General features: G+C 45.1%; 1 protein-coding gene and 1 pseudogene across 1 annotated transcript; both read left to right on the forward strand.

Moving 5' to 3' along the window:
- The first annotated feature begins 1127 nt into the window (after window positions 1–1127).
- On the forward strand, window positions 1128–17532 carry TMEM212 (transmembrane protein 212). The gene is made up of 3 exons (XM_066621552.1): window positions 1128–1292; window positions 15055–15114; window positions 17173–17532. The coding sequence occupies exons 1-3, from the start codon at window positions 1128–1130 to the stop codon at window positions 17530–17532; spliced, it is 585 nt and encodes a 194-aa protein (XP_066477649.1).
- Window positions 17533–26646: 9114 nt separating this feature from the next.
- LOC136647005 (5S ribosomal RNA) lies at window positions 26647–26765 on the forward strand (annotated as a pseudogene).
- Window positions 26766–27358: the final 593 nt, after the last annotated feature.

Genomic DNA, 27358 nt, shown 5'->3' on the forward strand with positions numbered 1-27358 from the left:
CGGGTGTCAAATTACTTAGCTACGCCTCTGCCACAGGGGAAGCCAACCTAAGACCTCCTGATGCTTGACATAGCTTGTCAAATGCTCTCTCCTTCCTAATAACGTGCAACTTGTGTTCCTCCCACTTGCTGGCACAACAACATCTGCCTCCACATTTCTGGTTTCCCTCTTCCTTTTCAATCCAGGGAGAGGAAGAAGGAAGAGGAGGAGTGCTGGAGGCAAGTAGGTGAACTGAGATGATATGTTGCCTGACGCAGCTGCTTCAGTTGGCCTTGTAGATGGGCCAGCCCTGCCTAGAGGAAATCTACTGAGCGTTGCTCTTCTTGCTTTTCCTAGCAGTCCTTGGTCAGGCACATATTGTGCAAAAGTCACACCTATTACTGTGAACATATGAAGGAGCCTCTTCCTGAATCAGATAAGGGACCCTCTAGTGCAGTATTATTTGCTCAACACCTGCACTTCGATGTCCAGATGGCAATCTTTCTCAACCTTACCTAGAAACACTAGGGATTGAACCTGGGGCTTTCTCATACAAAGCATGTGTTTTACCTCTAGGCTATGGCCCCCATCCACTGGCATAGCTGCCCTCTCTGGTACCCAGGGCTGTGATGCTTGTTGCCACCCCCCATAGTGCCTAACCTGGAAGTAATCCAATTACTTCTGGGTTGTGGGCACTCTGAGTGGTTGTGCACCGCTCTGAGCAGCCAATGGCTTTTTTTTTTTTTTTTGCTTTTTCCCCCCCATGAAAAAGCAGTCAACTGCTCAAAGTGCCCACTGGGAGTGAGTGCAGGTGAGGGTGACACCCCTCAATGTGTGGTACCCAGGGCTCTGTAATGGGGATTCTCTCCCCGTGGAGGCAGAGTCTGCACAAGAGAGGAGATGAATTGCGCCAGTTATTATTGGGTATGTGACCTGTTTTCTTGTCAACACTTTGCATTTGCAGTGGGAATTAACTGAGCTACACTGAAGTGTGGTTCATCCAAGTAACCAAACAATGAGAAAGCATCATGACTACCGTCTCCAAGGCGCTTCTTTGTATAATGGTATGTGAGCGCCCAGGCTTTTATTGCAAAACCCTAATGCAAGTCAAGCAAATACGAGAGAGAGAGAGAGAGAGAGAGAGAGAGATGAAAACAAAAAGGCTGTTTGTGGTCACTGGAAGAATACTTATTTCCTCTGGGATTCTAAGCCTCATTTCTGGGATTATTGCTTTCTTCCCTGTTTTTTCCTACAAGCCTTGGTTTGTTGGATGGAGCGTTCGCCTTGCTTCTCCCGTCTGGAATGGAGCTTTGGTAGGCAGACCTAAAACCAAATGGGACCTGGAAAGGTTATTAGTGTTGTTGCGTATGATTCTAGTTGCCAATGTGTGCTTTGGAATCTTTAAGGTTCTGGAACGTTACAAGTTGATGGTGAAAGCCACAGCCACCAGAAATGCACATTAGATATGCTGGTTTTGTGATGCAACTTCTCTGTATCACAGAGGTTGGGGAAGAGGGGCAAACACTGATAAGTGAATAGGAGACAAGGTTGTAGGTTCATGACTTCCTAATAATGATATCCTTGCTTTTGGGGACCTTTCTCTCTAATCCTTGACGTACAGCTATGCACCTGCACTCAGGATCACAGTCATGTATACTACCTTCATGTATTCCGGGACTGAACCCAAGCACTGACAACAGATATTGGGTGCTGAATCGTGACATAAATCAAGTCTTTAGGGCAAGAAACCTATTATTCTAATTCTTCATACTTCAGTTGATTTGTGGTTGTGTTCCGACCACATCCTTAGATGCTTATCACCATTATTGTGATAGTTAGGAATAGTGAAAAAATATGGACAATTTATTATTATTGTTATTATTGTTATTAACTTTATATCCTGCCTTTCTCCCTGCAGGGACCCAAGGCGGCTTACAACAATGGTTAAAAACATTAATTAAAAACATAATTTAAAAACAAGATAAAAAACAAGATAAAAACATATTTGCAAAATCTTAAAAACAGCAGTCAGATAAAAGTGTAAAAGAGCACAGAGCAGCAGTTTATAAAAGGATCCTGGTCTGTTAAAAAGGTATTAAAAGATGTTAAAAATGATGTTAAAAAGGCCAGGACTCAGAAGTCTTGTCTGAACAGAAGAGTCTTCAGGCCTCACTGGCCTGAATATCTCCTTTATTGATTGATCCCCCTGAAATATCCAGCCATAGGAGTGTTCCATATATTTCTAGGCTAGGGTATACACTAAGTGTTGCTGGGGTAATGGCAAGGCACACCAGGCGTCTAGTACAAACTGAGAGTTCAGGTGCACCCTAAAACACACCTCAGTACCTGCAGTCCACGCACAGGACTGAATACCATAGCATACAGTTGAAAATGGAAAAGTTTGCCTGGAAGTTTGAAAATCATTGCTTTGTTCTCAAAGTACAAGATAAGTTGAGCTCTGTGATTCTTTGAATGTTCTGGGCCAAGAACGTTATTAGAGAACATCTATTATTATAGAGAGGGGCTACATAACCCTTTCCCTTCTGTTATTTTCCAGATCAAAACCATTCCCTCTCCAAGTTGCTGGAAGGAAATGTAATGGGGACTCTATAACTTTTGAATTGAAGAGCAATTTTGGAGGCGGTAGCGGTGATCTAAAAAAGGAGCAGTGGGAAAGGGTTAAGCAATTTTTCCCCACGCATCCTTTCCCCTCTCAGATATAGTCTGCTCCTAGCAACTTTGGTTTTTAAGCAAACTTGCTGAGGACAGCATGACCGAACTCCATGTACCGTGTGGTCTGAGCATTAGATGACTACCTTGGGAAAACCAAAGTGGGAACAACCCATTCCTATTTCATGTGCAGCCAATTTTTTTTTAAAGCAATGAAAATATACCCAAATTTCAATTTCCAGAATTTACAGCATGAAACTCCAGTTTTGCTGCATCGTTCTTGGAGACAGGACGTTAGAGGAGATGTTGACATGCTGTGAATTTGCTTATCAGTTCTCCCTCCATTTAAGACAGCTCCAGAGGCTTTAGTACATGGGTTCATTTGGGTCTTGAAGTATGCACAGAACAATATACAATTTGTGAAACTAGCAACATAAATTTTTCTGAGGTTGATGTTGACATAGGTTTCCTTATTGGCCTGTGCTTTTCCAGATATTGTTGCCTTTTGAAGAATTCTCACATGGCTGGGTCAGATGACTCAATGAGACATTGTTCATACAAAGATCAGAGGTACTGGCCACTAAGGGCCAAACTACACATTGAGGGCCCAATCCTTAGGGTGAGACCTTTGGTGGTGGCAGCAACTCCTCCCACTCTGAAGATCAGAGGACTACCTGAATCAAGAAAGGAAGGGACTAGGGTGCAGGTCCTTTTTGCACCCCAACACTGCACATAGGTACATGATTTCCAGCTTCAGTGCACTACGGGAAATTGTGCTTGATATGGAATACTGGCATCTTGACTCAGGCAGGAAGCAGGTTAAATAGCACTCGTCTTCCTTCTTCTCTCAACTAAGCTAAGTCTTCAGGAGCCCAACCAAGATTTGGGGAATCTTCCTTGGCCCAGTTGCCTTCAGCTTTGAAATGCTATTGCTCAAATGATTCACAGTTCTTGGTTTTCCCCCAGTTGACATCCTCTTCCTGCTTCCTCCCCAGATCCCTTGAGTATCTTGCAAGACTAGGGAACATATCTTTGTCATCTGACCACAGAATTAGTGCTTGTCATGGGGGCAGAGCAATCTGTTCCTTTCCCCTGATACCACCTTTCCTCCATCAATCATCCTCTCCCAAACATGCCTCTTGAGCCAGCCCCATCTCCACAGAAAGAATGACGGCAGCTGCGAAAAATGTTTTTGGTTCGAAGTTCCTCCAAATCTACTATTTCTTCACTGACATTCAGTAAACAATGTTTGTTGACTGAGGGCACAATCCTACCCAGGTCTACTCAAAAGTAAGTCCTATTTTGTTCAATGGGGCTTACTCTCAGGAAAGTGTGGTTAGGATTGCAGCCTAAGTCAGATCTACATGTTAAGTAGAAGTCAAGATAGAGCCTGCATGCGGGCTAATATGTTTTAATTCTGTGATTTTTCTTATATTTTAGACTTTTAAAATAAGCATATACAATGCAGCTGTTGAGACTGTATTTTGAAGTGGAAGTCTTGTGTGTGTGTGTGTGTGTGTGTGTGTGTGTGTGTGTGTGTGTGAGAGAGAGAGAGAGAGAGAGAGAGAGAGAGAGAGAGAGAGAGAAATTCCTTAAATGTTTCCTCTGTGTAATTTTTCTGCTGAAATCCCATGCTCTGCCTCCATGACAAAAGTCCCATCCTATCGCCACCTCTGCTGGTGACGGGATAGGACTACCTGGCCTGCCACTTCACACTCTAGCCTCAGCCTTCCCTGAGGGAAAATGCGTGTGAACTTCTTGTGTCATTGCTGAGTGATATAGTTGCTCATGGCGCTCTAAAGGGTGACAGTGCTCTTGACTGAAGAATAGATTCCATGAAGTCAGTTGAAGCCAAGCCTTTCAGTGACAACCACTTGACAAGGAAAGATAATGAACTCAACATGGGTAAGAATGAGAGGTTATCAGAGTGAATATCACTCTTCACCCTATCAACTTTCCACTGCACTGTTTGTGTTGCTTGGGGTGATAACAAACTTTGGAATACCTCTGGGATGATCTGGCTGCCCCCCCAGTAACTGTTCTGGGCACATGTGCTAAGTGTGAGTGTTATCTTCCTGTGGACTGAGTATCATCCGTTCTTGCTTTTGGATATCACCTTCAGCATGTTGGGTGGGTTTGTCTGGAAATATTTGGCCCAACTTGTGAGCAGTACATGCAGTAATCAAGTAAACATATGAACAGAGTGTTACTGTTATGTTAGGTGGTTGATATTTGCATAGCACAAAGAACACTAGATGAGCAGGAAACCTTAATCAACAGGGATCATAATTGTTGTCTTGGCCCTGGCGATAACCACAAAGCAGCAGTTCTTGGCAGGCATAAGTAGCAGACTTATCAGGAAGTGCATCTCATACATTTGGTAACTGCAGTGTGCCAGGTGCCTCATGAGTGTGCTAGCAGGGTAGTTTCAAAGACTAATGTTCTTCAAAGGCTGCAATCCTACACACACATTCGTGGTGCATCACCCCTTGAAGATGGTGTTCCAATGACTCAATGAAGCCCATGTCTTCTGAGTAGTCATGCGTAGGATTGCACTGCAGAGCTGATCGAGACACAGTTGTTGTGGGAGAGGACACAGAACTCCTTGCCCTACTGATTGCCTTGCCAGAGTTCATGCTCATGTCTATGTCCTTGTCCCCAAGGTCAATGCAGTCAGTTAATACAGCATTGGAATGCTGTGGGAAGCCTTGGAGACATGCCATTACATTTGCTGCTTGCATGCAGAGTTGGGTGTGATTCCACTGCAACACAAGCAATTATTGATGGTGTGCTGGAAAGGCAGTTATCAATGGTGTGCTAGAAAAACTGGAAAAGCTATTTGTTGACTTTTCCAATAGTGAAAATTGTGTCAATGACCTTTGATGCCTACTAAGAAGGTGACGCAGGCTTCTGTGAGTGGAAACAGAATTAGATTACCTTCTGGATGATGAGTGATACAGTTGCAGTAAAATGGATGCTAGTACAATAGTTAACTTGTGCCTCAACTTTCAACATAATGAGACTGGTGGTACTATTTCTTTTTACTATTCATTGTATATATTTGAGATAATGAAAGCCAGTACTTTAATAACAATCAAGTGTGCTCTGTTTCCATAGTAAAGGTATATTTATAGTCCAGTAAAACTAGCATTTGACCTTGAAATTTACAGTAAACAGTTGAAAATTGCAGGATATATTCATTACATAGCCATGATAAGCATACGAGAAGTCCAAATATATTATAATGTTCTACCTAGGATTGTTCTTTGAGATCTTTTGACCATGTTGAGTGCAAGAACATTTGATTCGGTAGATGAGTTTTAGAGATATGTCTGTTTTTCATTTAGCAGAGAAAAATTTGCTGTTTTCCAAAATGGCGGCATGTCCTCCTGTGGGATTTTTTGAAACTTTTACCCCAGCTATCAAATGAACATACCCTGCAATTTTCAGTTTTCTACTCTGAGCGGCCCACTTGGAGGCAGGCTGTGCAGCATGGCCTTTCCCAGTTTGAAGAGACACTTGGCCAACAGTCTGAGGCAAAGAGGCAGAGAAGGAAGGCCCATAGCCAGGGAGACAGACCAGGGACAGACTGCACTTGCTCCCAGTGTGGAAGGGACTGTCACTCCCGAATCGGCCTTTTCAGCCACATTAGACGCTGTTCCAGAACCATCATTCAGAGCGCGATACCATAGTCTTTCGAGACTGGAGGTTGCCAACTACTCTAAATATCTGAGTGAAATGTTAATTTCACTGGACCGCATATGCTCTACACTCTGACTACTTCCAGCACTATACTAGAAGTAATAATAAAATAATATTAATATCAGTATTTATATACTGCCTTTCTTGTCATTGGATTTCTCCTCCAACTTTATTCAAGGCAGTTTACATAGACAGGCTTACTAAATCCCCGTAGAGCAGTGGTTCTCACACATTTAGCACCAGGACCCACTTTTTAGAATGAGAATCTGCCAGGACCCACCGGAAGTGATGTCATGACCAGAAGTGACATCAACAAGCGGGAAAATTTTTAACAATCCTAGGCTGCAATTCTACCCATACTTACCCAAGAGTAAGTCCTATTTACTATCATTGTTGAAAGCATATACAGAGTAGCCAGTTAAAAGCACAGATCTGTAACATTTCCCCAATGCACTCACATGCCATGGTAGCATCAAGTCTAAGATATTAAAAATAAAATATTGAAATGCATGAGGACCCACCTGAAATTGGTTTGCAATTCATCTAGTGGGTCCCATCCCATAGCTTGAGAAACACTGTCGTAGAGATTTTTACAATAACATGTTCTATCTTGTATCGGGCTGGGGCACCTTCCTTATGAGGAAAGGCTACGGCGTTTGGGCCTCTTCAGCCTAGAAAAGAGACGCCTGAGGGGGGACATGTTTGAGACATACAAAATTATGCAGGGGATGGACAGAGTGGATAGGGAGATGCTCTTTACACTCTCACATAATACCAGAACCAGGGGACATCCACTCAAATTGAGTGTTGGGAGAGTTAGAACAGACAGAAGAAAATATTTCTTTACCCAGCGTGTGGTTGGTCTGTGGAACTCTTTGCCACAGGATGTGGTGATGGCGACTGGCCTGGACGCCTTTAAAAGGGGATTGGACAAGTTTCTGGTGGAAAAATCCATTACGGGTTACAAGCCATGATGTGTATGCGCAACCTCCTGATTTTAGAAATGGGTTATGTCAGAATGCCAGATGCAAGGGAGGGCACCAGGATGCAGGTCTCTTGTTATCTGGTGTGCTCCCTGGGGCATTTGGTGGGCCGCTGTGAGATACAGGAAGCTGGACTAGATGGGCCTATGGCCTGATCCAGTGGGGCTGTTCTTATGTTCAGGGGTCTAGGAGGAGGGTACAAGGGTATGACAGGCTGCAGGGGCTTAGGGTAATAGCTGTCAGGTCTATGTTCTGGATAGACCTGGCAGAGTGTTCTGCCAAAGCACTTCTCACCTAATTAAGGACTGTTGTTCCAAGAAAGGCAACAATGTAATGTCTGTACAGTTGTTGCCAAGAAAGGCAACAATGTAATGTAATGAAAGAAAGGTAATAGCTGTCAGGTCTATGTTCTGGATAGACCTGGCAGAGTGTTCTGCCAAAGCACTTCTCACCTAATTAAGGGCTGTTGTTCCAAGAAAGGCAAGAAACCCCTTCGTTCTGGCAAAGGAGGAGGGGTGAATTTGACAGTCACCAAAGAAACAAAGGACTGTGTTGATTGCTTTGTAATTGATAGTGGGGCTACAGCAAACATTTGCAACAGCAAGGGACTGTTTAAAACGTTTGAGGCAGTGAACAACCAGTGTGTCATGCTTGCTGATGGAGTCACTGCCAGTGTATGTGGGAAAGGAAAGGTCTTTCTACCTATACTGAACAGAACCCTTGAAATGGTTTATGTGCCTAACCTCACTTATAAACTCCTGTCTGTTGCTGCATTGACAAGGCAAGGATACACTCTGACATTCACTGAGGAGGAGTGTATGATAAAGAAGGATGCTAGGCATGTGGCCACTGCTGAACTGCGTGGTGAGTTGTATCTGTTAAGCACCACTTCAAAGGCAACTGTGGGGTCTGTGTTTACTCATGAGCCAGCGCATAAAGACTGTATTCATAAGTTACATCGCCAACTTGGTCATGCGTGTTTCCCAGCCCTCAGAAAGACTGTTGAACATTCTGAAGGGATAAAATTAAAACCCTGTGGCCTATACCTGGACTGTGAGGTGTGCAAAGCTGTGAAGTCCAAGGCTGCACCCACCAGGAAGCCTGGTAATTATGAAACTAAAGAGGTCCTGGACCTAATCTTCATGGACTTGATTGGGCCATTCTCTCCCAGCATGGGGGGAGCAAGATTTGCATTGTCCATTGAGGATCATTTTTCTCATTATGGTTTCTGTTATCTAATGAAAACAAAGGCAGAGACCAGCCAGACTGTAGCGTACTGGCTTAAGTTTGTGAAAAGAAAGACAGGCAAGCTGCCAAAAACCATCATTACTGATCAGGGAGGAGAATTTGTTAATCTGAAGTTTGAAAGGTTACTAAAAGACAATGGCATTGAACATCGCTTGACAGCCCCGTACCGACCGCAGCACAATGCACATAGTGAAAGGTGGGGCCAGACATTACAAAATATGGCTTTCTGTATGATAAAGGACAGTGGGTTACCCTTTAAGTATTGGGGCGAAGCAATGATGTGCGATTCGCATACTTTAAACGCAATCTGGCATTCTGGTACTGGACAGATACCATACGAGCTCTGGCACGGGAGGACACCCTCTCTGGACTATTTACATGTGTTTGGTGTCCCCGCATATGTCCATATCCCTAAAGCACTGAGACGCAAAGGGCAACAAAAGAGCAGGAAAATGTATTTCCTTGGTTACGATGCAAACCATAAGGCTTACAGGTTTGGGTATTTGCACTCTAAGGCCATTGTGATCAGTGCGAGTGCAAAGTTCTTGGAAGATACTACGGGGTGGGAACGTTTAGGCCCCTGTGTCTCCACTTCCTACCCGATGATAGACCACAATGGAATACAACCACAGAAAACTGTCCCTGTTAAATGGAAATCACCTAAAAGGCAGCTTCCAACGCTGAAGGAGGAGCCTATGGAAAGCAAGACATCCCTTGATATGGATGTAAGTAGACCCCAACCTGAGCTTGAGCCTGAAACACCAGCTACACAACCTGAGGAGGAGGAAATCACTATACCTCGTAGATCAACTAGGGAAAGGAAGGAACCTGACCGGTTTAAACCAGGGACTGTTTGTCAGGCATTCATTGAACCTTCCTCCTACGACTCCATAAAGGACATGCCCGTAGAGGAACAAGCAGCCTGGAAAGATGCTATGAACTCTGAATTAAACTCCATGTATGAATTGGATGTATATGAAGAGACTGATCTGCCACTTGGGGAAAAGGCAATTGGGTGTAAATGGGTTTTCAAAGTAAAAAGGGATGCAAATGGTCAAACCAAGTGCAAGGCTAGGTTAGTTGCGCAAGGGTTTGGGCAGGATGCAACTGACTATGACGAACTGTTTGCACCTACCCTTCGAAACAGTTCACTGTATAGTGCTCTGGTAATAGCGGCAAAAGAGGATTATGTGATCAGACATCTTGATATAAAAACTGCTTATTTGCATGCACCTCTAAGACATACCATTTACATGAGAAAACCTACAGGAACTCCTGAAAATGATAAGAAATACTGGTTACTTAAGAAGAGTCTATATGGGCTCAAGCAATCAGGGTTTGAATGGAACCAATGCCTTTCTAAGACACTGAAAGATGAAGGTTTCCACCAGGGTATAGCTGACCCATGTGTATTTACCAGGGGTAAAGGCCAGCGAAAATGCATAGTACTATGTTTCGTGGATGATTTAGCTATACTGTTCAAAACAACAGAACAAGCAAATGAACTAATTGAGGTGTTGAAAAAAAGGTTTACATTACGGGACATGGGTAAGATGCCAGTAACTTGGAGGCTGGATGTGAGTACATACATGTTGTTACTGACCATGGAATGAACTTTGACTGTGTATCTTGGAAAACTGATTTGGATTTGTTGTTTATGGACTGACTGCTCATCGTGCTGACTAGGACTGTTTACTGATAACTCTACCTGTGATAACCCTTGCTCTGAAATATAACCACTGCATTCAGAGAACTCTGCTGGTGTATGCGGTTTTGTGTGCCTGCTCATCCAAGGTTCCATACAACTCTTTACCAGACAAAGGATTGTGACTCTAACAATAGCAAGTGATTTCGGTGATTAAGGGGTAGAGGAGAAACCAGTGGGAGGAGCTTAAACTGGAAAGCAGAATGGGGAGAACAAATAGGCAGAGAGAAGAGATACACCAGTTCAGGAGTGGAAGAATTAAGGATAAGATTGACATTTTCAAATGGATTTCAAATATCAAATCAGTGACTGCTGACTTTTAGTTAACAGTGAAAACAGAATGGTAGCATTTGGATTGTGGGGTAAAGCCCTGTAAAACTGTACTTTTGCAGAGTATGGGAGAGAGAATTCAGATTCCTTGCCTGAGTATTAAGAAAGCAAAGTGGAAATTAATCATCTAACAGTCTGAACTATCAGGCTGGAGCCTGTCCAGCAGGGATGAAATAATCCCCCCTTCCAGTTCTGTTTCTCTTTGTTCCCTCCACCACACGTGTAAATTGAGGGAGTCTTGGTTGGAAAAGCAGATTGCAAAAGGGGTTTGGCCCTCCTTGTCTGTTACAATGGCTCATCACAGTGTTCTTATTTTGTTGTATTATTTGTTCTGGCTAGGAACTCTCTCGGCTCCTTTGCAGGCGTTTTTTGCCTGATAAATTTTGCCAGCAGCCACTCATGACTCCAGATGTTTCTGCTTTTGTTCATGGGAACATTTTTATGGTATGGTGATGCCAAGATTATAATTTCAGGCTTAGTCTCCTAAGAAATCTATTCAAAGTCCTATTTTGTTGTTGCTGTAAATTGCCATGAAAGTGAAAATGTAGGTCTTAAAACAAAGAAGAGCTGTCAAAAGCTCAAAACAAAACACAAACTCATCAAGGCTTTTGTGTGGCACATGTATTGACACACAGTAAGCAAAGAAAATTCCACACCCTGCTGGCTTCAGGTCTAAGAATAAAATTTCACATTTATATAGCAGCTTCAAGTGATTAAAGTCAGTCTATGACCTTGTTATAAACTTTACAACAATCCTATAAGGTGGATAAGTATCTGCATATTGCAGGTGAGGGCTGAGCTTGAGAGATGCAAGGGAAGGCGCCAGGATGCAGGTCTCTTGTTGTCTTCTGTGCCTACTGGGGCATTTGGTGCGCCACTGTGAGATACAGGAAGCTGGATTAGATGGGCCTTTGACCTGAACCAGAGGGGCTGTTCTTATGTTCTTAGGGAGTAATTGCCTAAATCCACCCCATAAACTCACAGAATCATGTACAAGACCATCTAGTCCAACCCCCTGCCTGTAGCAGGAAATTTTCCTAGCAATTGCCTGTTGTGCCTCTACTTGAAAATCTCCAATGAGAGAGAATCCACCACCTCCTTTGGCAATCTGTTCCATTGCCAAACCCCCACATGCTAAAGGTGACAACCAGTGACATTGCCAAACCCCCACATGCTAACCAGTGACTTCCTGATTCAAGCTCAGTCTCTTGGCCACTATGCTAATGCCAGGAGTAAGCAATTAGTAGCCCAGGAGTCCAATCTGACCTCAGGGGCTTCCAGTCTGACCTTAGCATTGCCTCTGATTCCATGGTTACAATTTCATACATGCACATGTACACACTTGCCATTTGGTAATCAAGAACATTGCCTTCCCCACTGTGGGGCCTTGTTTACAGAGTGCCTTCTCCCAACAGATAAGGCATTCCTGCTTTTTATTCTCTGTGTCCTTTCGTGTATGTTTAATTTTGGTTTTCTTGATACTTATTCCAATTTTATTAACTTTCCTCCTTTAAGGTTGTAAAAAGTTTTTCCACATTATTTTCATTCAAGTGTTATCACTATCCATTTCCTGTTTTTATGAGCACAATCTATGCATGTCTACACAAAAATAAGTGCCATTGTGTAAGTGTTATAGGATTGCCCTTTTAAAGCCCAATCTTCACCTCACCACTCAATGCTGGTGAGGCCACTGCAACAGTGCTGACTGCCATAAAGCAGTCAGCACCTGTCGCAAAAGGTGCTCCAACAGCATGTGAGTTAGCTCCCTGCTGAGAGTGACAGCAAGAAGACCTGCCCCTTCCCACCCCCTCCATTGCTGATGTCCCTACTCACTGAAGCAGGACATTCTTGGAGTCTACATTCCCATGAACCACATATTTTTAATAGAAAAACGACACAGAAATGGCTTAAGGCAAAACAATAAATAGTTTTAAATAATCTGTGCTTTTCTGCCTCAAGCTGAAAAACAGGCAGAACGCCCTTTAATGCCACTCCTCTTTATGCAAATTGCTCAATCAAACCCTTTTCACATGAAAATCCCATGTACGCTGAATGCATGGACCTGGATCACATCTGCTGGCGCATGTATCCTGCAGAAGGTCTGAATAGAGCATATGCACAAATAACTAACTATGCTGCAATCTGGATACAAAAAAAACCCTGTGTTTTTGTAGGGTTTGTGATTGTAGAGAGAGAGCGAGAGCTCACATGCATACAACTTGCATCTTATTTACCTAGCCCACGCCTTTTTTGCGGATTGAGAGCAGCTTACATACAAACCATGAGATGCAATGCAATCAATAAATCAGTCACAAATCAGGCAGCAAAACAAAAACCAAAGACTTTGGGGGTGTCAGAAGAACGGGATGGGCTTGTACAAACCAGTGTTCATCATGATGGTGCTAAAGTCTGCCAAAAAAAGGCCATCTTCAGCCAGTATTGGAAGAATAGCAGAGAAGAGGCCTTCAGAACCTTGCAAGGCAGAGGCACTTTTTCAAGTGGGTGCTCCTCTTTTATTTAGCAGGGGGAGAGTAACTGGCCCACCTCACCCCAGCAGTGTCTTTTCTAGTGGCTGTCTGCTGGTGTTGCATCTTTTTTGATTGTGAGCCCTTTTGGGACAGGGAGCCATTAGATATTTGATTTTCTCTGTAAACTGCTTTGTGAACTTTTGTTGAAAAGCGGTATATAAATACTGTTGTTGTTGTTCCACAGAATGGGAGTGACTACCAAGGAGGGTCTCTCACGGGTAGCTGCCATCCAAACATAAGATGCTGGCCGCGCCTGCATGAAGCCCTCCCTGAAAGATCTAAAAGGGCAGGCAGATTCACATGGGAGGAAGTAACCCCATAGATCTGATCTTAAGCACTCTTCAGACGCCAGTGAGGTTGTGGACAGCCAAGATGTGAGGGGGCAAATGGAAGCACGGCACCAGCTAGCCCCTGAGTGCTTGCACCTTTACTTGGAGGAAGGGGTTGAATGTCCCCATCCTGTCAGGAGACCTCCAGTGGCCTCCGTGGGGTCATAGGATACTGTGGTCACCATTTTGGTGCCACTGCACCTGGCAACCCTGCTGAGGATAGGATTGGGTTGCCCAGCAGCAGACCCATTGAGGAGGCATCCACCTGTGTCTTTCCACTTGCTAACACTGCTCCTCTTCCCCAGCTCCCTGGTTAGGAAATGAAAAGGGAGGGAAGAAGTGTCCTTTTCCAATCCAGGGTGTGGGAGAAGCTGAAGCTGACATGTCATGAGGTAAGGGAGGCTGCATTTGGCACCATGAGGTCTTGGGACAATGTTTCTGTGATCTTCAAAACTAGTGACTATAGAGCAGATACCGGTAAAGAATGCAACCTTGGGACTTAATCTACTGGATTGAAAAAACAGATACTCTGTGTGGAGGGGATTTCAGAAATGGCATTTCCACCTCTTTTTTTTAAAAAAAAAATGAAATGTAGATTTTATAAGCAGCACCTGCCATCACTGATTGTAGAAATAATTTCACCAACATGAAAACAAGATTCCAGCACCTTCTGGAAAGTGGATCAAGGGAAAGTTATTGCCCAGACTGAGTACAGTTCATGATTTTTCCTTAGTAGTTAAAACAGAATAATAGTATTAAAATAATAACATTAACAGGGAAAGATTTTCTGCAAACTACAAATTTTATGAATCCTTAATGTTCAAGTTCCAAGAAGTTTAATACAAATTATTTGCTTCTAGAAAGGGGTAGTGCATCATGGGAACAGACACCCGCAATGCGCTCCTATCATTGTCCTTAGCTGGTGCAGCAGCCGTTACACTGGTCGAAGGTGTTGTAAATGTGCTGCAGAGCATGTTTGTGGCACCAGGAGAGTAGGCATGCACCAGGTGAGGAGGCATGCACTTCCCCAGGGAATGCCACCAGGCAATCCAGGCCTGGATTGCCACCAATGCATCCAGGCAATCCACTGGACAGCACAATAAGACTGTCCAGACTGCATTGAGCAGTGGAGGGATAAGGGGAGGGTGGTGGGGAGGTGCATTCACCTGTGTTTTGCTCCCACCACCTGGAATGGCTCAGAAGGGAAGGAGCCACTTGCATGCTGCGGTGAGGCTCCCTGCAAAACTTATACCTTTGCACCCCCTCTAGCTATGCCAATAAATTGGAGTCATTGTCATCTGCCCCCCTCTTTTGTTTTTAAAGTTTTTTTTTTAAATTGTGGTCTTTCTCATGTTGCTTATAAAGCAGTAAAGTATTTTTTCCAAGTACAAAAGGGTTAAATAGAATTCTTTGCCAAGTTGTGCACACAGCTCTGATATTAGTAGATTGGCTTTCCTGTGATTTTTTTCCCCCCTTAAAAATCTTGTTTGTGAAATACTTCAGAGAGAGAGAGAACAAAGAACTCTTAACATTGCTAAGTTTATGGCGTGTAACCATACGTTTTTCCCTTCTGTCTACAGGCTGTTATTGCAGGTGTACTTGTTGCTCTGGCTGAAAAACAATGGAAACAGAGATACCTGGTAAATTTATGTGGTCATTCTATACAGTGTCACATTCTAGGCAGTAGGCAGGCAGAGTTAATCCAGGGATCGGCTTGAGAGGAAAAAGCATATTTTCCTGCCTAAAGCTATGGCTCAGATAAAGAATACAAGGCTTATAGCAGGAACAATTTAAAACATTCTACCAGATTTACAAGACTGAGCAGGATCCAGAGAGATTTCCTGACTTGAAAGAAGAAAATGTTGTTAGAACCAATAAAAGCCATCAAAATATTGGAACCTTTAGAAAGTCAGTTTACTGTTTCTTTGTTATATGGAAAATGCATAGATAAGAAATCCAGCAACATGTGATGGTCCATACAGAATTTTTGCAGTCTGGGGTGTCACTATTTCGCCTTCTTCAAGAAAAAGATACTAGTTAATTTTATAAAAACTATTATGCTTTTTCTAAAAATCCATGCACCATGTCTTTTTTTTCTTTTTGCTCATGCATTATTTATTTATTTATACAGGTATTTATATACCACCTTTCTTTGGTCGTCAGATTTCTCCTCAGACTTTAATCCAAGGCGGTTTACAGAGGCAGGCTGTTCTAAACCCTCGTAGGGATTTTTACAATTGAATAGTTCTAGTCTTTCATAGAACTCCTCATTCCAGCTGGATTCCTTCCTGGTCTGGCCTCTCTCTAGCCCTTTGCCCCCACGCTCCACTTGACGGCAACTCCTCTCTGCCACCTGCCACCATTACAAAACACAGCACCATTCCAAGCTGAGTAGATTTTCCTGCAACCCTCTTTAGCTCTGTTAAGAAGTAGAATCAGGTGAGCTCTTCCAGACTCACGTTGGATTGGCTCAGAGTAAGCCCATGAACATTATGAGCCCCTAAGGCTCATATTTCCAAGCCCCCCCGCGCCCCTGAAAAAAGTCTTGGCAATGTTTCTGTTGAAAAGACACCGCTGACCTAATCAGATCAATACAGTTTTGAGGCAAAGATTTTTGCTCTTTTATATACTCCGTTAGGGTCATCACCAGTTCATCATTTTTATGGGCTTTCCTATTTTAAGAGTTTGGTCATAATAAGGAGAAACATTATGGATATCATTTGCCCATATTTTTTTTGTGTGTGTGTGTGTGCAATTATTTTGTTCAATGGGGCTTACTCTCAGGAAATGGTTAGGATTGCAGCCATACTGTGGGTTGGACCAGTGACATGCGGTGAGGTCCAGGCCTGGGAGACACAGCGACATTAATACATACTCATAAACTTCCCTCTCCTTAAGCTTAGTCATTCTCATTACCTTCCTTGGAAAAAAACACACTCTTTCTTCCCCCCCATTAGAAGTAAAAAGATAACCTCACCTCCCTTTTGGAGCAAGGGAGAACTCAGTGACATGACCCCTGAGGCAACTGAAAAGCTGCCTCTCCTGGTGCTTCAGGGAGCTGGTCCATTGCACGAGCTCCATTTGCCAAGGCTTTTAAAAAACAGAATGGAGGCAACTCTTCCTGCTGCCTCCCCAGAGCCTGCTGATGCAGACATTTTGATTGGAAACCAGTTGCTCTGCTTTAAAAAAAAAAAATTGGAAGCCAGCTATGATTATAGACTAACCTGCTGGACACAACTCTGCTTGCTGCCTCTCCAGAGATTGCTGACACAGACACTATACCTGTGTTTTTAATTGGAGTTCAGTCATGATTGCAGCCAATTGGCTGCTAGTGTATTGTAGGGGGTGTGGGTGTGCTGCTCATTGACTCTGTTCAAAAGAAAGGAGCAGAGTGGAAAGGCAAGGAACTTTTTTATTTTGGGGGACCTTGGGTTTTGTTTTTTTAACTTGTTGGGTCTGGTGAAGCTCTGCCTCCCCTAACTGCACATCATTGGGTTTGATGATTTGAGTTGCCTTCAAGTAGAAGAGCCAGGAAAAACTCTGCTTGAGATCCAACTGCCAATCAGAGGAGGAACTAAGTGTGCCATTGTCAATAAGGCAGTTCAGCTGAGGGTGGAAAGGCAGTACACAAATCTAATTGTGGAGGTAGTTTTGTATCATTTTCCAACTGTGACAGTAGGTTTCTGTCTTCATTTCAGTGGGAAGCTGGTTTCACTTTTAGCTTCTTAAATATCATTGGCACAGCAGTCCAGGCCACTGTTGCTTTTGCGTCCCTCCTCGTTGGCCCGTACTGCTACTACTCCTTTGCTGGAATTTCAGGAACGAACTACGTTGGTTATGCAGTCCTGTTCCCTTTTCCATATGGCAAGTATGCTTCTGTGTGCAAGGACCCACTGCACTACGAATGGTTCCACATGGCACTGAAGATCCTAGACTTTTGCTTAAGTCTTGCCATGCTCTGTTCATCTGTGGCGACAGTAGTTACACTCACGATCAGACTGTTCCGGTTTGGACACTTAAATGTGAGTATTAATTATTGTCAGGCAAGTACGTTCTAATACTTATTCATCCTTACATCCTACAATCCTATTCACACTTAGCTGGGAGTAAGTCCCACAGAGCTCAGGTAGTGGGACTTACTTTAGAGAGACATGCACAGGACTGACAGTTGCTTTTCAGTATAGGAAAAAGTGTTTTGCCCTTAAGTTCCATACTTTACTAGAGGTTTGCACAGCTTGTGGCCCAGAAGGCCAGACAGCACCTGGGCACTGGGTACCATCCTAGCAGGGCATTTGTGGGCATGCACACACACGGATTATAAACTCTGGTGGGATGCCATACATGTCTGGTGGGCAGTGAATAGCTTTGAATGCTAAAACTAGAACAGGAACCCTGGTGAGCGGAAGGACCAAGGCTCTGGGACTGAGTACTTCCTTTGCATACTGCTGGCTCCAGGTTCAGTCCCTGGGATCACCCACTGAAAGAGGTTCAGGTAGCAGGGCAGCAGAGGTCCCAACCTTCTTTTGGCACACTACCCCCTTAACACTGGTGTTTCTGGCAGTTGCTGGGGATGTGGGCTGCACCGGTTGATGCACGCCAGGGTGGGGGGGGGGGTTGGTCTGTGTTACTCCTTGCCACAGGATGTGGTGACGGCATCTGGCCTGGACGCCTTTAAAAGGGGATTGGACAAGTTTCTGGAGGAAAAATCCATTACAGGGTACAAGCCATGATGTGTATGTGCAACCTCCTGATTTTAGAAATGGGCTAGCTCAGAATACCAAATGCAAGGGAGTTGCACCAGGACGCAGGTTGTCTTGAGTGCTCCCTGGGGCATTTGGTGGGCCGTTGTGAGATACAGGAAGCTGGACTAGATGGGCCTATGGCCTGATCCAGTGGGGCTGTTCTTATGTACTGGCCAAAAAATTTTTAATCTTAGTATTTTCGAATAATACCTTCATGTTATATATCATTCAATGTGTGATTTCATGCAGAATTCAATGAAACAAACCGCATTGAAATATCTCTAGTCTATCAAATGTTATGGCCAAAAACCAGTGGGCCACTGCCCAGGATGTTGCCCCGCCTGTTGCAGGAGAGGAGGTCCATCCTGGGGGTGATGCACTGGCCTCCTGCACCAGGTAACACAAACCTAATGACTCCACTGCCCCTTAAGGAGTGGACCCATAGAGTCATTAGTATGGCACTTCTGGGTTTCACCACCGCTGAACACATATAAGTGAAACACCCTTTTTTACTCTATGTGTGTTCAGCGGTGCTGGTAGTGAAACCCAGAAGTGCCATACTGACAGCCCTGTGGGTCTCCACTTGGGGTGCTTCTCTCCTTAAAGGGGTAGTGTCCCAAATGAAGGTTGGGAACACCTGTCCTGGGGTAACGGCATGGAGGCCCACATAGGGGGCTGCAAGCCCCCCTGCACTCTTCAGATGGCCAGCCCCACCTTTCCAGGTACATTACAAAGCCCCTTGGTCGTGGGGCTGCCATCATCACTGCAGTGCTGCAATTCCTTAAGCAGGAATTATCTGCTTCTGGTCTCCAGGTGGGTCACAACCTGCGAGTTTGGGCTGCGAATTGGAGAGTTCACTGGGCAGTAAAGGATTCTGCAGCTTCAGGATGTCTCTGCCAGCTCAAGCAGCCCCTTGACTTCCCATGATTTGGACATTTGGACAGAGTATATAGCCTTTTGCATCAGGTTAGGAGTTTGCCCGGACAGCAGCAGAACCCAGTGTATCTGACTTGGTTTTAAATTACTCAGGCAGCTGTTGTTTGAGTAAGAAAAATCATCCTCAGCTCCAACACAGAGCTCTAGTTTGGCCCAAAGTAATTCATCTCTGTGCGGCTTGTGGATTGCATGGAAACACTCAGAAACCCCTCCATAGAAGCACTCCCAGCCTGGGACCACTAATGATTTGGCTGCCTACTCTGAAGAAAATGCAGTTTCATTCATGCTATCTGTTAGGAGTTCTTTATTTAAATGGAGAAGCACAGCTGCTTTCATTCGTCCAGGTTATCAATTTTTGTAGAGGTGGCAAATGCAGCAAGGGAGCTCTGAGTCACAAAAATGGGTTTTTAAAAGGTTCTGGGAAGTGTGCAGTCTGCAAAAGCAGACAGCTGTTTGGGGCTCCCAGGGGCCTTCTTTTTATTGTTTGTAAATTTCTCGTCATCTGAGAACATGAACTGACCCTTTTACCATTATCAGGGTCACTGATTTTTCGTTACTCCCATTTTCTGGTCTCTTCCTCCAGCTGCAGGATTAACCATCTCCTTTGCCTCTTCACCGACCCTACAGGGCCAGCATCAGTGGAATTGTTCATGTGCTTTAAAGCTAAGCATGGGGCTTAGGCATCCTGAAAGTCTGCACACTTGCAGGACTGAATGCTGATTGCCAGACTGTGATCAGGTAGAGATCAGGTAGCTTAGGGCACAATCCTAAATGCGCCTTATGCCGGCCCAAGTCCCTTGGGCCGGCATAGAAGGGTCGCAAATGTGCCGTAAAGCCGCAAGGCACGCTTGTGCCTCCATGACGCGCAGAGGCTCCACGGTGGCTTCCTCGCTGCTGCTTGTGTCAGTGCACCTGCACTGACATAAGCAGCAACGGTAGGCGTGGGGGGGCAGGGAAGAGGTGGGAGGGGACGTTTCTGGGTGGGGGAGGGCAGGTGATGGGCAGCCCCAGGGGTGGGCACATGGGGAGCAGGGGCCCCCGCTCAGGGGAGCAGCTATGCTGGATCCCAACCCCTATCCCTGCAGAGAACGGAGTGGCTTCAAGCCGCTCTGCTCTCCTCAGACTTGCACCACCTCCAGAGGCGAGCAGTCCTTACCAGGGGTAAGGAGAAGAGTTTCCCCTTGCCCCTGGCTGAGCCGCTGCAGCCAATGAACCTGCATTGGATGCAGTGCAAGCCTCCTGGCTTGCCTGCTCCAGTGCAGGTTTGGATTGTGCCCTTAGTGAGCTTCTGACACCAGAGGCAGCAAGCCAGCTGCTGCTTCCTTAACTGGATGAGGTGCCAGCTTCTGCTCCTCCCACTCTCCAATGTCTTACCTCAGTGGGCCCTCCTTATCCAACAGCCCAGTACCTGCAGATTTGACTCAACGTGGGTGCCAACCCTATGGCTGGAGGTCCTCGAGGTCCTCCCAGGTGTGACCAGAAGTGCCTTCCAAATGTGTCCACTGTTCTCTCCTCTCCCCCACATTTCCTCTCTGTCCCCCTCTTCCTTTTCCAATCCAGGGAGTGGAAAGAGAAAGAGGAGCAGTAGAGCCAAGCATGTGGGCAGAGATGAGTGCCCTCTCCCAATCTGTTCCCTGAGGCAACCACCTCATTTGGCCTCATGGATGGGCCAGTTCTGCTCTGAGAGCACCTCAGATGATGAGGGAGGCTTACTGCTTCTTCCAGTTCCTCTGCTGTGACTGCTGCTGTCACCCCTGCAATTCTTTTCTGACTGCTGCCTTTCCTCTCCTGCCTTGTAAAGTGGCCTCTCCCACTCATGATGAAGCCATGGTGGAGGCTTCCTCATGAGGAAGCTGCTTGAACCATTCGCTAAAGAGGCTAAGCCGTGTCTCCAACACTAGACGTGATAGGGCAAAAAGGATGCCATTTTTGGAATCGGCACCCCAAATTTATATCAAACCACCCTAAAGTTTGGGAAAAACTTTTCTGACCCTCAATTTTGTAGGCCTGTGTAATCATACCAATAATTATCAATTAAAAATAAGTTTAACAGATTTAGGTTTTCTTCTTGAAAAAGAAGTTTAAACATTTTGGGGCGGCTTTTCAGACATCCCTCTGAAGCCAGGAACCCAGGGTCAATGCCCCCCCCGCCACCCTCTTTGGACACCACTGCTTTAAACAGAAGGCACCTGATTTCTTTAAAGGGCACATGTGAGGAAGTGTGAGGTAAGAAGAGTAGGGAATGCCACTCTACCACCACCCACATCCAAAAAGAATTGTGCAGAAGGTGGCAGCACACCTACCTTTCCACTTGCTTGCTCCTTCCTTGTGCTGTCTCTTTAAATAAAACAGGAAGTGCAAGATATGCACTTGCCCCACACTTCCTGTTTTGTTGAAAAGGATTGTGCAGGAAGGAACACTGTGAGGCTGGTAGTAGCTGGTGCTTCCACATAATTTTTGAGTGGTGTACTTAGTGGCGGGTCAGGTGGCAGGTCAGGGGTGGCAGTGGGCACAGTAGATCCCATTAGGCTGCCCCTGGATATCATGCATGCTCAACACAATGGTAAGTTAGGGTGGATATGAAAATCAGGAGAATAAAGACAATAATTAGTTGAATTACTCTGTGTTATCAGTATACAGATTGAGCGCAGAGATGTTCAGGTGGCTCTTTGCCCTGGTGGTTAGCTGAGATTAGAATTGTCGTTGTTTCTCCATATCATCAGGTGCAACAAGGGTTAACGGTACAGAAGCATTTCATTTACACAGGCTGTGTGGCGAATGCTACTGAATTAAGTTAACTCGCATTTCGACACCAAAATACCAGGGGCAGAGGTTAACATAGGGCTCCCTGGAGCATGTTACTGACCCGGTGGTGCCGCCTCGACTTGCAGGAAGAAATCAACATGATAATGAAGGGTTTGCACTTCACTTGACCTCCATTGAAGCCTTTGCTCAAGGTGCCTGGAGTGATTGACGCAAGGGGTGGCATCGGAGCACATCTGCTCTGGCCTTTTAAGTTTGGTCTGTCCGACGGGGAGGCTCTAATCCATGTCATGCTTCAGACCAGGGGTGCTCACACTTTTTTGGCTCGAGAGCTACTTTGAAACCCAGCAAGGCCCGGAGATCTACCAGGGGGGAAGGAAGCGTCTGACAGACACCCCCTTTAATGTATGGAGCCCCTGCTGGAGTCTAGTCAGTTTTGTCAGTTTTGTTGCTGCATGCCTGAAGAGCAGCTAAAGTGTCAGTTTCAGTGTCAGTTTAGTATCAGCTAAATATGTCAGTTTCGTCTAGTCACTAGACGAAACTGACATATTAACAGTTTGGAGAGAAAGGGCTCCGCGATCTACTCATTTTGCTTCGCGATCTACCGGTAGATCGCGATCCACCTATTGAGCACCCCTGCTTCAGATGGTCAGCTGTGTGCTTTCAGTTGCGCTGTGGCCAATCAAACAACAAACGGGAGGAAAAATAGAAACACTTATCGGTTAAGTGAACAGAAGATTTACAAGTATGACAGCTAACAAGCCAAATAAAGAAAAGGCTTCTATGAGATCTGGCGAGTCTCTTGGCTTAAAAACGTTTGATGTATCAGCTAGCAGGGGGAAAAGCACTGTCCCCTTTATCCCATCACAGTTGATCTCTCTCCCCCCTCTCTTTTAGATTATGAGCCTCTTGGGGACGGGGAACTATCTTCCCATTCCTTTTGCTATGTAAACCACTTGGAGAATGTTCTTGTTGAAAAGCAGTAGTAGCTACTGGTAGTAGTCTCATTGAATTACAGCCGAATCCTTCCACTCTGCAATACAGTAGCACCTCTGCTGTATCCAGCATGGAAAGAGAGGCTGCTGGATGCAGTGGCATAGCTACAGTGGGTACAAAGCACTAAGTTTTGTAGGGAGCCTGCAAGGGGCAGCATGTAAAGGGCCCCTCCCCTTAGGCGCATTCCAGGCAGTGGGAGCAAAACGGAGGTGTATGTAGTGCTTTGCACCCCCTCTAGCTACACCACTGGCTAGAAGTCTCCTCAAGGTAAGGGACATTTGTCCCCTTTCCCTGGGGTACGCCCAAGCAGCTGCTATGGAGAGTCTTATGTCGAAGGACCAAGCCACCCCCTCCTAGGCCCAATCTGTCCTCTCTCCACCACCTCCTACCCCATTCCATGCCTTCCTGCCCCTACACCCTCCCTCACCCATTGCGGGGCTTACCTACTCTGGCATGTGTGGGCCCTGCACTGATGGTGGTTGGCTGGTGTGGGTCTTTCCATCAGTGTCATGATCACCTGCAATGTTGCAACATGCTTTACAGTATGTTTGTGATAGCGCATGTAGTTTTTCTGCTGGCGCTAGCCCAGTTAATCCTTGAATTTTCACATGCCTTTAAAACACCCAATCCAATAGCCATCACTGCATCATGGCAGTGAATTCTGTATGATACTGTATTGTATGAAGCAGTACTTGATCTTGTCTGGCTGGAATCTCCTGCCAATCAATTTCATTAGATGATCCTGAGTTCTAAGATTAGAAGAGATGGAGCTAAACTTCTCTCTCCCTCTCCAGGCAAGGTTGCTAACAGTATATAGATCAAGGTATAAATTACATTTTTACTGTTACAGTTCCCAAGTACTAAAAAGGAAGGCAGGTTGTGACTGCCAGAAGAGATACAATAGTTAGGAAAGGTCAGAATTAGAAACCAATTCAGCACTAGTAACCTATACTGTACATATAATGAAAGACAACTAATTTATGATTTTATTGAGAACATGTCCAACAAGGTTGCCACCAACAATATAAAACCAAACATGAAACTCCAACTAAGGTCGCAATCCTAACCAACTTTAAAGCACTGACATAAGGGCAATGCAACTCCGAGGTAAGGGAACGAACATTGCCTTATCTTGAGGAGGCTTCCGTGACTGCCCCCCCCACTGCAGGATGCAGCACATGCCCCACTGGCACAGCTATGCCAGTGCTGGAAAGTTGGTTAGGATTGCGCCCTAAATCATGTAAAGAGAATATTGGCAAAGTTGTACATAGCAGAGCAAACTAAATGACCACTAACAGCAAAAGCAGGCTCAGTTAGGCCTGGTTCCAGATACTTAGAAAAACTATATTAGCATTGGACAACAGTCACGCTAGACCAAAAAACATGGAGCGAGTGTGGGCCACATTGGAAAGATTGCCAATGAGGATGGACCATCAATGTACATATATTAGCACAGCATGTCCTTTGTATATAGTTAGTCCCAGTTCAACCCCTGACATCTCTGGTTATACGGATCAGGTAATAGGTGTTGAGAAAGACTTCTTCCTGATACCCTGGAAAGCCACCACTAGTTGGAATATGCAAGTGATCTTCAGTTTGTCAAGAACTGGGACCCATCTCAGGCCCCAAGTTGCAACATTGAACCCACCTTTCGGGGCCCAGCACGTAAAAGAGTGGCCATGGTTGCTCATCTTTTCTCATTCAGTGGTGGCCAACCAGCATTTGCTGCTACAGTGCCGTTCTGCCCCTTCTTTCTTTCCAGACTAAACAGAAGGAGAGGATGTGCAGAGAGTGGCATTTCAACAGCATGTGCTCAGTTTTGAAAGGTGGAAGGAGAAAAGGAGGGAATGAGGTTAAGTACAGCAGAGAGCAGAGGGGGTGCTGTGACAGGCAGGTGGCTGGGAGATCTGGATGGACTGCTGAAAGTGGAGTGTGGCTTCGGCCGAAGCAAACCTTCCAAAGGAAAAGTCTCCAGTGAGATTTACCTCATCTAAGACTCCTAGCCCTGGTTACATTTCAAATTGTGCAGACCTGAGTTTTGCAACAAATTGGTGGCAGCAGCAGGTCAGGTCACAATCCACTTCTGGGTCCCATCCCACCTGTTGATGACCACAACTGTCCAAGGGGTCTGGCTCTACCTTATATTAAGTCAGGCTCCTAATTGCTCTCTGAAATAGCACAGGCCTACAAAACTGAGGGTCAGAAAAGTTTTTCCCAAACTTTATGGTGGTTTGATATGAATTTGGGGTGCCAATTCCAAAAATGGCATCTGTTTTGCCCTATCACGTCTATTTTTGGAGACACGGCATAGCCTCTTTAGTGAATGGTTCAAGCAGCTCCCTCATGAGGAAGCCTACATTATGGTGTAGGCTTCCTCATGAGGGAGCTGCTTGAACCATTCACTAAAGAGGCTATGCCGTGTCTCCAAAACGAGACGCAATAGGGCAAAACGGATGCAATTTTTGGAATCGGCACCCCAAATATACCCAGGAATTTGTGTAACGTTTAAGGAAGCAAAATATGTGTTGGCCTGTGTAATCAATGTCTTCAATTTAACACCAAGGAGTGGAAGAATACAGGGAATCTTACATAAGAGGAATTTCAGTCCCCAGAAAATACCCTTATATGGCCACCTGCCACACCTCAGGCAGGGGAGAGGGAACACAGAACAGGGCCTCTGTTGGTGATCTAAGTGAACAAGTCCATATGGGAGTCCCTCTGTACTGATCTTAGTCTAACTCCAGGAATTCTTGTTATCTCTCCCCACCCCCTGCAATACACATTCTTTCTGCTTTCACAAATGTTTCTTGATTATCTTGCATGATACATTATTTAATGGCCCACAGTGCACCTGGGGCCATATGTCCACAGAAATAGGCATCCCTGCAAATATCTTGAGCTAGATCACCATCTAGTTCACATACTGTTCACCAACATTCTTTCACCTGTGATCACCTGGCACAGGGATGTGCCTCTGTACATTTGATATAACTGATTGTAGCATTGACCAGCTGTTCAGCTACTCAGCATGGAGTCTTGCCAATGCAGCAATGAGGCTCTGTTTAACAAGGCTATATATTTAAGTATGGACATCAAACGTGAAGCAGCCGTAGCCAGCATGGCCTGCATTCTTGGAACAGAATGAGCAGGAAGAAAGGTCTAGAGGCACTGACCCAGACACGGGCCAGCTGGCTGTGACCACCTTTTTTTCCTCTTTCCCTGACCTCCTCCTCTTCCTCCTCCATGAAATGTAACCATCCAGTTTGTTTTCATTTAATTATGGGAAGGTAAGAGAATAAGGATTGCTGAAAACACATGCAGACCAGAAGTTGTTTTTTTTTTTTTTTTTTTGGACTTGGTAATGCCAGGCCTCTCTGACTAAAGAAAAAATATTAACCATACATCATGAAAAGAAGTATCAGGGGACAAGCAGATTCATGGCAAGAGAGTGTTTCAGGGCAAACAAGACATGATGCTACACGTGCTGTTGAAGGCTGTGCTTCGATTTCTTCTCTCAAAACTAGCTGCGGAAAGGGGCCATCAGGATCAGGACCATGGAAAGGGAGTAGGGGGCTTAACCCTTCCTCAGGATCCTACACTGGATGTGATGTTAAAGGTGCCATTGGATCAAAGTAGCCCTGATTCAGATTGCACATTTTGCTGTCCTCCCCTGAGTCACCATGATGGTTGATTTCTCCTGGTTCACCTTTTTCCTCATGTCTGCTGCCATGTCACACATCCAGACATGTTACCCTGCACAGGCCTGATCTCATCTGATCTTGGAAGCTAAGCAGGGTCAGGCCTGGTTAGTACTTGGATGGGAGACCACCTGGGAATGCCAGGTGCTGTAGGCTCATACCATAGTCTTTCGAGACTGAAGGTTGCCAACCATACCAGAGCTCAGTGGTCCAGAACCCACCCTCCTAAGCCCCCTGTGAGATCCACGTTGTCCTGTTTACTTTAAACAGGACCAGCGTGGAAGAAGGGAGGCTGTCCGTGCCAGAGTTGCAGGTAAGAGGGGCAGTAGCACGGCAGGCCCTGGATCACTGTGCTTCATTTATCCTTCCTCTCCCAGCTGCCCCTCCCCCCAAACTCACCACTCAACACAAGACTTTCAGTCCAGGGCAGCCAGCCCTGTCCATTAATCCCCAGTTAATATTTAATTGTACAAATGAGTAAATAAAGTTCTACAGTAAATGCTGTTGCACTTGCTCTTTTTCTTCCTAGGGGGAAATGATCACATTCAACTGAGTCCCATTCAACTGAGAACATCTGTTCTTCGTAGAGGTCCTTGACTATCATCATCGTATCAAGACTGATTGTCAGTTAATTTGATATGGAATTTATAAATTAATCTATTTTCTTGTGCAAGTACAAGATTAGATTTCAAACAATTCTACTGCTCTTGTAATGTGTGTTTATTTAAAGCACATCCAGAGAGGGAATT

This window comes from Tiliqua scincoides, chromosome 3 (assembly GCF_035046505.1).
Source record: "Tiliqua scincoides isolate rTilSci1 chromosome 3, rTilSci1.hap2, whole genome shotgun sequence".
NCBI lineage: Eukaryota > Metazoa > Chordata > Lepidosauria > Squamata > Scincidae > Tiliqua > Tiliqua scincoides.